This window comes from Myxocyprinus asiaticus, chromosome 7 (assembly GCF_019703515.2).
Source record: "Myxocyprinus asiaticus isolate MX2 ecotype Aquarium Trade chromosome 7, UBuf_Myxa_2, whole genome shotgun sequence".
NCBI classification, from domain to species: Eukaryota; Metazoa; Chordata; class Actinopteri; order Cypriniformes; family Catostomidae; genus Myxocyprinus; species Myxocyprinus asiaticus.
The window spans coordinates 771,724-784,767 of NC_059350.1; the positions used below are offsets into that span (position 1 = coordinate 771,724).

The 13,044-nt window shown below is 37.8% G+C and overlaps 1 protein-coding gene across 2 annotated transcripts; it reads right to left on the reverse strand.

Annotated features, from left to right (window-relative positions):
• Positions 1-3: 3 nt before the first annotated feature.
• On the reverse strand, positions 4-13,014 carry trip10b (thyroid hormone receptor interactor 10b). 2 transcript variants are annotated; one of them, XM_051703756.1, is made up of 15 exons: positions 11,106-11,210; positions 10,893-11,008; positions 10,536-10,592; positions 9,732-9,879; positions 9,516-9,578; positions 8,466-8,570; positions 5,675-5,803; positions 5,436-5,582; positions 4,504-4,662; positions 4,299-4,322; positions 3,688-3,797; positions 1,919-2,051; positions 1,780-1,829; positions 1,177-1,310; positions 4-843 (listed from the first exon to the last, which is right to left on the reverse strand). In XM_051703756.1, exons 1-15 carry the CDS (start codon positions 11,130-11,132, stop codon positions 701-703), a joined length of 1,545 nt encoding a protein of 514 aa, XP_051559716.1. In that variant the 5' UTR covers positions 11,133-11,210; the 3' UTR covers positions 4-700. The 2 variants fall into 2 exon arrangements, with proteins under 2 accessions (XP_051559716.1, XP_051559717.1); XM_051703757.1 differs by lacking the exon at positions 11,106-11,210 and adding an exon at positions 12,783-13,014 and having other exon boundaries at positions 8-843.
• Between the last annotated feature and the right edge of the window lie 30 nt (positions 13,015-13,044).

The window sequence follows — 13,044 nt, forward strand, 5'->3', positions numbered from 1 at the left end:
TTTTACAACCCGAGGGACGAGTTGAATCTAAAATAATGAACATGTTTGAACAGGTGGAGTTTGTCATTACTCTGTACAGCCAGCAGTGGGAGACAGAGATCTGACTGTTAGCATGACCATTGTTTTACACATGAACTGCACCAGAAAAAAGGCTGGAGACTAAACATTTAATATTTTATTAATTAATAGACTGACATATTTATTAATAGACTGCCATCTATGATATAAATATCGCTGATATAAATATTGCTGTAAGCTGACAGTACATGTAATTGTTCTTTTAAATGCACCAACATATCTGTGAAAATGTTTTAATGCATGGACATTTGACTTTATAAGGCACAAGCCAAAGACTCCCAACACACACAAACAAGTAAACAAACACCACAAATAAAGCAAGACGACAAAAAAAAAAAAAAAAAAAAAAATCAAAACCAAAGGAAAGTAAATAATTCAGGTCAAGGCAAAATTGCAAAACTCCCCATTACATGTCATGTGACCACAGATCAGACACATTCATTTCAAAATATTTTAAAACATCTGTGATATCAAATGATGGAGGGGGTCGCTGCTGAAGGCACAGGAGAAATTGATTTTTTAGGTGAACTCGGAATATATTGAAGGTTGAATCGTGATTTTGTAGATAAAGGAATCCGATTATTTAGATTTCAGAATCATGATTTTAAAGGTAAAGAAGCAATCAGATGATCTGAATGTAGGTCGCTGGCACGTATCCCACGTCTCCATTTGCCTTCTGAACTCTGACCCAGCCATCACCCTGATCTTCTTCCATCAAGCTCAGCTGCTCGCCCACCAGCATGCACACGGCACCTTCACTGCCACCTAAACACACATATTACCAATTAAGACTTGTTTTCAAATAATGTACCTCTGAAATAAGTCCTTATATCTTTAGAAATGTAAAAAAACTTTAGAAATCCTCCTTAAGTATATGTATCTTGTTTTAAGGATCTGAACTCCTTTAGACATTTCAAAATGTTGTTTTGCAGTGTATCATTGTGATTGACTGGGTATTTCTAAACAGGCTCATACTGAACTTTAATGTGGCACTTTAATTTGTGAAACAGTGAAAGGAATAAAAATGGAGAGCTGGTTACAAATATTGTTTGATTTGTGATGTAAACAGACTGAAACAGATTATTACAATGAGCTCACCATCAAAGTTGTAGAGTGCTTTGCACTGACCAATGGGCACGTCGACTTCAAAGTCCTCATCAAAACCACATTCATAGATATTTTCATCGGACGGAGACATGCTGGACTCACTTAACACATAGTTATACCCTGAACTATAAACATACACAGAAAAACATAAACAGCAGTACTGGAAAGTATTTGGAAACTTCAGACACCGTTAAAAATGTCAGAATATCTTTGCATTAAATAATCTCAAACCAAGTTACATTTATTTGAAAGAAAAACAAACAAAAAACGTTTGTAAATGGTTTAAATTATAAAACAGATATATTGTATTTGGACACTTTCTGGTAAACACCTGTGTGAACCGATTTAATGCAATGACATTTGGACATTTTAAAGTGTAACTTAAAGTCGCCAAATACTTACAGTTGCCATGGTCTACACTAATTTACAACATGTAAACACACATTACACAGAGCATTAAACTGCAAACCATGACAAATGAAATATATGAATTTAATGAGAGTTCAGAGGCAATAACTGTGTGACAAAATGTTTAAAAATGCACACAAAATCCAACGTTCTCACTAACACAAATGTGTGCGCTCACGGACAAACCTGGTCTGATTTTGTATGAATGTTCCACCTCCAACTTCACTTAACTGTGCCTACAAACACACAACAAACACACTATATATACAGTATATATTTATTTATGAGTGTATACATGCACACATGTCTTTCTGAGTGTGTGTACCTGATATTTGTTGAGTTCTCCTCTCAGTTTGGCAATGTTATGAGCAGTTTGTATGATCTGAGGTTGAAGACTGGACGGATCGCCAAGCTGAGAATTCTGTTCATAAACTCCCTTCATCTTCATCAGAGCCTCACTGACACACACACACACACACGTATTTACTCATGTAAAATGCATTACGCTGATGAGCCAAAACATTATGACCACCTGCCTAATATGCTGTTGGTCCTCCATGTGCCACCAAAACAACGCCGACCTGCTGAGGCATGGACTCTACAAGACCCCTGAAGGTGTCCTGCGGTATCTGGCACCAAGACATTAGCAGCAGATCCTTCAAGTCCTGTAAGCTGTGAGGTGGAGCTGCCGTGGATTGGACTTGTTGGTCCAGCACATCCCACAGATGCTCAATTGGATTGAGATCTGGGGAATTAGGAGGCCAAGGTAACACCTTGAACTCTTCACCATGTACCTCAAACCATTCCTGAACAATGTGTGCAGTGTGGCAGGATGCATTATCCTGCTGAAAGAGGCCACTGCCATCAGGGAATACCATTGCCATGAAGGGGTGTACCTGGTCTGCAACGATGTTTAGGTACCCAGGGTTTCCCAGCAGAACGTTGCCCAGAGCATCACACTCCCTACACAAGCTTATCATCTTCCCACAATGCATCCTGGTGCCGTCACTTCCCCAGGTAAACGGCACACACGTACACGGCCGTCCACGTGATGTAAAAGAAAACTGAACTCATTGGACCAGGCGAGCTTTTTCCACTACTCCAAGGTGTAGTTCCGACACTCGTGTGCCCATTGTAGGCACTTTTGACGGTAGACAAGGGTCATCATGGGCGCTCTGACTGGTCTGCGGCTACACAGCCCCATACGCAGCAGGGTGCGATGCACTGTGTGTTGTGACACATTCCTCCTGTAACCATCATTAAACTTTTCTATGACTTGTGCCACAGTAGACCTTCTGTCGGTTCGAACCAGATGGGATAGCCCTCGTTGCGTTCACGTATCGATGAGCCTTGGGCGCCCAACACCCAGACGTCAGTTTGTGGTTTGTCCCTCCTCAGACCACTGTCAGTAGGTACTCACCACTGCTGACCGGGAGCACCCCACAAGCCTTGCTGTTTCAGAGATGCTCTGACCCAGTCGTCTGGCCATAAAAATTTGGCCCTTGGCAAAGTCACTCAGGTCTTTACTCCTGCCCATTTCTCCTGCATTCAACACGTTAACTACTGATTGTTCACTTACCATCTAATCTACCCAGACCTTGACATGTGGCCTTGTTAGGAGATGATCAACATTATTCACCTGTGAGTGGTCATAATGTTTTGGTGAATGTGAATTATACACTGCAAATAATAATTTTATTATGGAGTATTTTTGTCTTGTTTTCCTTTCAAAATATCTAATTTTTAAAACAAGATACATTTAATTGAGAAGCAAAATGACATTGTGATATTTTTGTCTTGTTTTCAGAGAAATCTAATAACATTTTTGTCAAATTTGCCACTGGGGTAAGAAAAAACTTGATTGAAAGGAAAACAAGTTTTTTTTTGTTTTTTTTTTTTAGCCAATTGGCAAATAGTTTTTTTTCAAGCCTAAACCCCTCCACATGTAGCTAGATTTCTCATAAAACAAGACTCAATATCTCATGTCATTCTGCTTCAATTAATTTGTTTTAAGAATATTTGTATATATATATATATATATATATATATATATATTAGATTAGGTTGCTGAGCATCTCCATCACAGCTGTGTACCTTTGTTCTGTCTCTATCTGCAGCTCTTTGTTTACATCATCAATCTTCTCCTGCAAACATTTCCTTCTCTTATCTGGAGGAAGACGAGATAAATCCTTGACCAAAGAGGGCTTCACACACACACACACACACACACACACACACACACAGACACAGACACAGACACAATAGATTATTTATTGGATCTGTATAACTTCTTTAGAAAAATGATCACCCTATCTTCAAAATTATTTAAAGAACATTACATTTATCAATAATCAATAAATAATAAACAATGAGTAATAATTATATTTAAATTATTGAATGATATTAAGTATAATTATTATTATTAAATTACTACGTTTGTTAATAATGAATAAATTACAATTTAAAAATATTTATTGATAATGAATTATTAAATCTGTAAAAGTATAAAAAAAGAATATTAAATTAGGATTGATAAATTATTCATAATTATCAATAGTTATAATTATTAAACAAGTAAAAATATTAACTTATTATTAATAAATTTAATAATTCTCAAAACTAATTCTTATAACTACAAAATTATTAGCATCATTATTGAAAATTGTTTTATTTAAATGTGTAGAGAATAAAGGTCCTCACTGTACCATAGTTTTATCAGGAGATGTTATCTGCAAAAACAAACACAAATGGTCAGTCAAATTGTTCAAATATTTTCTTTATAACACAGGGTACAACATGCAGTATAAGAAGAGTGGACTGAAAAATAGGGTTGCCGGCTTTTGTTATATTTTGGCCAAAATTACGACAAGCGGCGAGACGCTCAAGGGGTGTGTGTGTTTGTATGTGTACCTTGTTCTTCTTGTGGAACAACTGTTTGATGCGGACTTTGGGTAGGTGAGGTGCGGTCTCATTGGCGGCGGGTTTGACTCCTTGACTGTAATCTTCAAACTCCACGTCAGCAGGGGGCGTCAAACCTGTTTTATACTGCTCTATAAGAGCCAAAGTTTCCTTCAGAAACAGACATACAGCGCTATTGTTAAATACAGAGATTTCATTTAGTAAGACACCAGGGATGAATATTTACATTTTGTATAAATATTTGTAACCGAGTCATGTATTTTCATCTTATCAAACAATAATTGGCAGGCTTAAAGGGTTTTATTCATCTGTTGGTTCAGACAGTATGGCTCTGTTATGGGCAAACTCCTCGCCCATTCATGCAGTTTGCTTGTTATTATGTAATAACTACAAATTCCTTTCAGCCAGTAGAGACCTTTGTCATGCCTGTTTGCTCACTTGTTTCATTCATGGCTTATCGGTTAACTGGTAAAAAGAATTTGGCAAATTTTGCATCCCTAGTTTATGCATTTTTCTAAATGTTTAAATGTATGGTGTTAAAGCGTGGCCTGTTACATTGTATACTTAAATGTCATTTTCTAAGATAGCAAACGTACATCATCGAGATTTACAAACATTCTAAATCATAAACGTCTCAAAGACATCTGCTGAATGTCTTATTGACATCCGAGAGGAAACGTTTTATAGACGTACTGCAAATGAGCAAACAACCTAAAAAAATACGTCTTCCAGATGTAAACACACACATCAAATAGACATCTGAGTGAGGTACATGTGCTATCAGAGTTGCACATTATCATCAACAAAAATGTTACTTTCGTTAACTGAACTTATATGGCCTTTTAGTCAGAGGACAACAGAGTAAAATGAATATGACATGATGAATACTGCCATACATTTAAAGAACAATGTTTTGTACACACCTGTTTCTCATTGATGTTCCTCCCTGTGGTGCTGATTGTGTCTAAACACTTGCTGATGTTTGGCAGGATCTTCTTTTCAGTTTCAGAGAATTGCACATAACCATCCGCCAACATCCTGATGCGTCGCTCCTCCATTTCCTGTAGCTTCTGTGATTGACAGACATGGGGCGGAGTCAGTTGACATGAGATTCCAGACAGACTGATTGCCTTTAAACCTTTCAATTCTATTTATGACTCACCTTGAATACTTCGGGAATTTCGGAATGATAAAAATTGTTTTGCTCCTTGTTGTACCTCTGGAGTTGTGAAGCGTAATCATTCTTACACTCGTCTGCAATGTGTGTGCGCGAGTGTGCCTGCTGTTTGGCCTACAACACACACACACACACCAAACATGATAAATACAAGTGCAAATATGTTACAAATAACATCAATGTATAAACTAAAGGCCAAAAGAAGAAGTGTTTGGTTTGTGTGTATAGTGTGTGTGTACTTGTTTTGTTGTATCTGTAAGGCCCAAAATGTTGACTCTTTGTGGGAGTTTTCTAGGTGTGTTTTTTATTTTTCTAGACTGTTGGATCATCTAAAATCAGCTGACCATATTAGGCTGGTTTAAGTAGTGTCATCACTACACCCAACTCCCATAAAGAGTCAACATTTCAAGCCATTCAGCACTTCCTCAGACTTAAAAGCACAAAATTTAATGTGTATGCAAGTCTGAAGAAGAGCTGAATGACATGAAACACATGGGAGCTTTCAATAGCCATGTTTCCATCCAAGGGTGTTCAAAAGGATGAAATACTGGCGGGTTAGAGCATGCAGACAAAACACTAGTAAAGAACTTTGTCTCATGTTTGGGAGCGACAGCGCGTCACACACTTCAGAGCACTTATATACAGGTGCATCTCAATAAATTAGAATGTCGTGGAAAAGTTCATTTATTTCAGTAATTCAACTCAAATTGTGAAACTCGTGTATTAAATAAATTCAATGCACACAGACTGAAGTAGTTTAAGTCTTTGGTTCTTTTAATTGTGATGATTTTGGCTCACATTTAACAAAAACCCACCAATTCACTATCTCAAAAAATTAGAATACATCATAAGACCAATAAAAAAAACATTTTTAGTGAATTGTTGGCCTTCTGGAAAGTATGTTCATTTACTGTATATGTACTCAATACTTGGTAGGGGCTCCTTTTGCTTTAATTACTGCTTCAATTCGGCGTGGCATGGAGGTGATCAGTTTGTGGCACTGCTGAGGTGGTATGGAAGCCCAGGTTTCTTTGACAGTGGCCTTCAGCTCATCTGCATTTTTTGGTCTCTTGTTTCTCATTTTCCTCTTGACAATACCCCATAGATTCTCTATGGGGTTCAGGTCTGGTGAGTTTGCTGGCCAGTCAAGCACACCAACACCATGGTCATTTAACCAACTTTTGGTGCTTTTGGCAGTGTGGGCAGGTGCCAAATCCTGCTGGAAAATGAAATCAGCAACTTTAAAAAGCTGGTCAGCAGAAGGAAGCATGAAGTGCTCCAAAATTTCTTGGTAAACGGGTGCAGTGACTTTGGTTTTCAAAAAACACAATGGACCAACACCAGCAGATGACATTGCACCCCAAATCATCACAGACTGTGGAAACTTAACACTGGACTTCAAGCAACTTGGGCTATGAGCTTCTCCACCCTTCCTCCAGACTCTAGGACCTTGGTTTCCAAATGAAATATAAAACTTGCTCTCATCTGAAAAGAGGACTTTGGACCACTGGGCAACAGTCCAGTTCTTCTTCTCCTTAGCCCAGGTAAGACCCCTCTGACGTTGTCTGTGGTTCAGGAGTGGCTTAACAAGAGGAATACAACAACTGTAGCCAAATTCCTTGACATGTCTGTGTGTGGTGGCTCTTGATGCCTTGACCCCAGCCTCAGTCCATTCCTTGTGAAGTTCACCCAAATTCTTGAATCGATTTTGCTTGACAATCCTCATAAGGCTGCGGTTCTCTCGGTTGGTTGTGCATCTTTTTCTTCCACACTTTTTCCTTCCACTCAACTTTCTGTTAACATGCTTGGATACAGCACTCTGTGAACAGCCAGCTTCTTTGGCAATGAATGTTTGTGGCTTACCCTCCTTGTGAAGGGTGTCAATGATTGTCTTCTGGACAACTGTCAGATCAGCAGTCTTCCCCATGATTGTGTAGCCTAGTGAACCAAACTGAGAGACCATTTTGAAGGCTCAGGAAACCTTTGCAGGTGTTTTGAGTTGATTAGCTGATTGGCATGTCACCATATTCTAATTTTTTGAGATAGTGAATTGGTGGGTTTTTGTTAAATGTGAGCCAAAATCATCACAATTAAAAGAACCGAAGACTTAAACTACTTCAGTCTGTGTGCATTGAATTTATTTAATACACAAGTTTCACAATTTGAGTTGAATTACTGAAATAAACTTTTCCACGACATTCTAATTTATTGAGATGCACCTGTATGTGCGTTCATCTATAAGATATTTACAATAAATAAACCTTCAATAAACCTTCTGTTCCGTACAGTTAAAGTTTGTTTGACTTATTTGCTTTGCAAACACTTTGTAGGCTTTGGATTTTCTAGATCGTTATTTCAGGATGACCAGAGCAATACTTCAGATGCGATGATGGGCTCGCTGGTTAGTCCAGAGTTTTTCAGTCACATGACCTTTTTGATGCCATCTTTTATTCCTATTAAACTCCTATTGAATTTGTTCGGTAAATGTGTTTCCATCATAGTTTATGCACATTTCTTCTTATCAAATAAAAAATGTATCCACCTCAAGCGAGCGTATAATTTTTTATGCTCATTTGAAATTTATTCGCATTTTGGTGTTTCCATCCAGTAGTTCATGCAATATCCCAAAATGTGCATAAAAATCATTGATGGAAACATAGCTACTGTGTGCAGTTCCTTTATTTACTTCAAGGGATAGGTGTGATAAATTTGAATCCTGCACCCACATTTATCTATTTTGAATGTGCATGCATTTTTCTTATTGTTGTGTGTGTACCTTGTCCACGTCTGCTTTAGTTGAGTTGGTGTCCTGCTGGATTTTCTCTGTTTGTTGATTTGCCTTTTCTGCTTCTTTCCATTCCTTCTCAAAACGCTTTTTACTCTGAGTAAAGATCAGTCAAACGTTAATCCATCCATAAAACCCATCCATCCATGAATCCATCTATCCATAACCAATCCATCTATAAGTACATGCATCCATCCATAAATCCATCTATCCCACCATCCATCCATCCCTAAACTCATCCACCCATAAACCAATCCATCCATCCATAAATCCATCTCCCACCATCCATGCATCCATCCATCCCTAAACTCATCCACCCATCAATCCATCTATCCCACCATCCATCCATCCCTAAACCAATCCATCCATCAATCCATCTATCCCACCATCCACCCATAAACCAAACCATCCATCCATAAATCCATCTATCCCACCATCCATCCATCCATCCATAAATCCATCTATCCCACCATCTATCCATCCCTAAATCCATCCAATCATCTATCCTTAAATCCATCCAATCATCCATCCATCCATCTATCTATCCCTAAACCCACCCATCCATAAACTGATCCATTCATTCATCCATCTGTCCATCCATCCATCTATAACCCATCCATCCATTAACCAATCTATCCATAATCCATCCATCCATAAACCCATTCGTAATCCAATCCTTCCATCCATTCATCCTTCCATCCAAAAAAAATTAATCTATCCATCTATAAACCCATCCATCTGTATTATGTTGTGTATGATACAGCATGTGTTGTTATTTTCTCCAGGTGACTGTTTATAGTTCATATTCTCCAAGTATGCAGCAGAGAGTGTTTAGTAGAGATATTCTAGTGATGAAAGACATTTCATCACTCATTCATCTGATTAGTGCAGCGACTTCCTCAGTAATTAAATAAAAATGTCATGTGGTGGGGTCACCATATGATGAGGCTATTTGACAATATGTCAAAAAAAATTAAATTGAGCACTTTGACTTTGATTGAACGGAGATGGTCACATATTCTCACACACACACACACTTACAATCTCAAGCTGTTTTAAAACACTTTCAAGGTTTTGTTGAGCCTTCTTAATATCCAAGAGACACTAAAATAGAAAAAAAAGAAGAGCTTTACAATCAAGATCTCAAAGATTTTAAAAAGGTAAAACCTCAAAAAGATATTCTGCATCTTTACATATAAACTATGACAGTATGAAGCAGATCACAGAATCACAATAATTCAATCACTCGTGTCTCACATTCTTGCGTTCCATTCGGAGTTCATGGAGATTTTTGGTGAGATCCGCACAGATGTTCACAGTCATGTTCTCTGACAGCAGCTCTCTCTGACCTGCATACTCATTCAGCTCATTCAGCACATCCTGAAATGCTTGCTGATTGGTTAATCTGCATACACACAAGTAAACACACAAGAGTCTGATTGGTTTATTCTGGGATGGGAGTCATATTTGGGCCACATCCAAACCAATCTGTTTTCATTTGAAAACTCTTCTTTTCAGTTTCCTAACTTCATTGTTTTTCCAGAATATGCGGTCATGGAGAGCATTTTCGAAATACTCCGTTTTTAATGGAGGAAAACACTGTTCTAGTATGAATGAGAGGTGTAAATCTAGCGAAATCAATGTGTTTTCAATTAACGTACCTGTGTGGACGTAACCTTATACCAAGCCTGCGTTCGTAAGTACATCAGAACTGAAACACTATCACGTCATAAAATTGCATCTTGCATCTGTTTGTATTTAAGTGTTAGCATCAAGATACATTTATTACCATTAAAACTGATTTTTAAAACTTATAAGTGTTTTAAAGCAATTGATAAAGCAGATCGAGAACTGTCACAAACCTGGGAATCAAACCCATGATTTTGTTGCTGCTAGCACAATGTTCTACCAGTTGAGCAACAGCAACCGGTATGGTAATATGCAAATTGGGATGCAGCCTAATGCTAGGATTGGTTTTGAAAAGTTGTACTTGGACAGCTGTGAAGCGTCTCACACGGATTGTTAATGATCAGTCGATTGTTTGAGAGCTGGTGGACTCACTTTGTGTCCTGATCTTCTTTGCTGCCTCGTCTGGAATGGAATTTCTTACAGAGATTCCTGCAGAGAAACACACACACCTGTTCTTATATCATGGCCGGGTCTAAGAGGGGGGGGACCTGCCCCCCTAGATTTTTCTTGTGTCCGAAACTTCTAATGCCCCCGGGACCAATGATGAAATACAATCCAGGGGGATCAACCCAAACCCAACCCAAAATATCAAGGAGGAGCACCACCTGGTGCCAAAGAGATTAACAGTTGTCCCCCCCCAAAATGACATCCTAGTACTGCCCCCGTTTTATCCTGAAAGATACTTTCTTCCTCCTGTATGAACACACTAGCACACAGTGAGCGTCTTGCCTGAGCTGTTTGGCGTAATTCTGCTCAATGTCCGCTCTCTCTTTGACAAACTTCACATATCGCTCCAGTAGATCCAGTCCACTCTGCGTGTGTCTCTCAATCACGTCATGCTGGTCCTGCAAACACATATACACACTTAAAGTCAACATCAATATCGACTTACTTTCCTGGTCTTATGGTAAATGCGTTTGAACTTAAAACCAATCACATTACTGAAATAAAATGGGTTGTAAATGCCATTTGTAGTTGACTTGGAGCCACAGGCTGGGTGTTTGTTTGTGTGTGACTGTGAGAGTGTTTCAGGTATGTGGGACATTGAGCTCTCTGTATTAAAGGTGTGACTGTGTATGTTACAGCTTGTATATTAACAGCACTTTCTCCCACGTGCATACAATAAAACTTGCTTTACAGGTCAATCCACTTCACACTACAAGATGTGCTGATGGGTCACATGGTACAGTTGTCTTCAGCATAAAAGCATAAAAGCATAAATTCATACAACACACACAACTATATCTCATACTTACCATACTGGGATGGTGTTTTGCATTTTTCAAATTTTACAGCGTAATGTTTGGTTTAAAATTGAGCAAAATCCTAAAACGTCCTGTTTATTTCCAGGTTTAAATTAGAATCCCAGATTTTTTACTCTGGACTGACTTTTCGACCCCACTGTATAGAGTTGACCAGAAAGGCGAGTGTTCTTGTTGGTCCAGTAATCAGTGGAGAGGAATGGGGTTTGTCTGATGTTCTGTTCTAATCACATACTTGATTATCAGCTCTACAGGAGACACCAGCACTCCCCTAAACCAGTTTAACCTGAACTGACCGGGCCATGACTATTAACAGCTCAGTGCTGGGAAATAATGATGAACCTAATCACACGATTTAAACACATAACATAATAATACATAAAAATCAGTGTTGTGGAAACAATTAATTTCTTAATGTCAATTAAAGCTATACCAGGGCCGGTACTAAGATCTACTACTAGCCCTAGATCCCCCCCAGCCTCCCCTTAGACCCGACCATGACCTGCAGGCTGATCATTGCTCCATTAGATAGTGGACTTTTAATTGAATACTTTATATTATAATTGCTATTGATTCTTGTCCACTCAACTGAAGTAAAGAATGAACGCAGAGGAACATTAATAGGAGTTCAAAAATGGCCCTTTCCCTTGCAGATCATTGACAATCCAAGATAAATAAAAATGTAAAAATCCAGTTTAAAACACGTGTCAGGGTTGTACAAATGTAATCTTGGTGTCCTTGTTGGTTTTCAGAAATGATTGTTAAACATCTAAAGCATTAACAATTTTTCAAGGGATTTTTATTTTATTTTATTTTTTACAAAAAATCAAATTTTTGAGTCAAGAATTTTGTTCAGGGTAACTCTATATGACCTGAACTATGATATAACCAATATATATATATATATATATATATATATATATATATATATATATATATATATATATATATATATATATATATTGGCACACAGTCTTGAGGGTTTAAAGAGGTCCTCTTTATATGATGTTTTTATTTTCAGTTACATTAATATTTTATGATTAATCATTTTAAAACAAATTTGTTTCACTGCTTTTTTATGCTGATTTATTTAAAGATGATTTTGCACTACTCATGCCAACATTTCTTTCTTTTAGGTTTTAAATTTCAGCTTTTAATGAGATTTTTTTTTTTTTTTTTTTTTACTGTATCTGACAATTACACCACATGACATTTTTTACTTTAAGCCCCAGAAAAATGACTTTGAACTTAGCAATTAAAAACATGTTCATCATAGAAAGTGTATTGAAGTAATGATATTGTAACAGATCGAATTTCATCAATGTAAAAACACACAAAGGGCAAAACTCAAACTTACCCACAGATCTGAACCCCAGTCCATGTTCTTTATCACCGATGACGCTCAATGAGCACAACACATGGAACTCCAGTAGAAGGTTTTCACTCAGAAACTTTAGTAAATATTGTGCAAGTAACCCTTTGTCTTCTTGTCTTATGAAACATGGTGATTTGTCGTTTTATCGGGTAAATTAATACTTATAGTGAAGAGAAGTGTATGATATTCTCATCTGCGTCCGAACTTCACCTGACTCACATGACGTCATGATGACGCCCGTCAC

What these genes read in the sequence shown, in the direction of transcription:
- trip10b (XM_051703756.1), bottom strand. Translation starts at nt 11,132, where the DNA reads ATGGCATTTACAACCCATTTTATTTCA. An exon ending in TTTTAAAACAGCTTGAGATT is followed by an intron (nt 8,571 to 9,515) that starts GTAAGTGTGTGT and finishes ATCTTTACTCAG; the next exon opens with AGTAAAAAGCGTTTTGAGAA. An exon ending in GAGAACTCAACAAATATCAG is followed by an intron (nt 1,830 to 1,918) that starts GTACACACACTC and finishes GTGTGTTTGTAG; the next exon opens with GCACAGTTAAGTGAAGTTGG.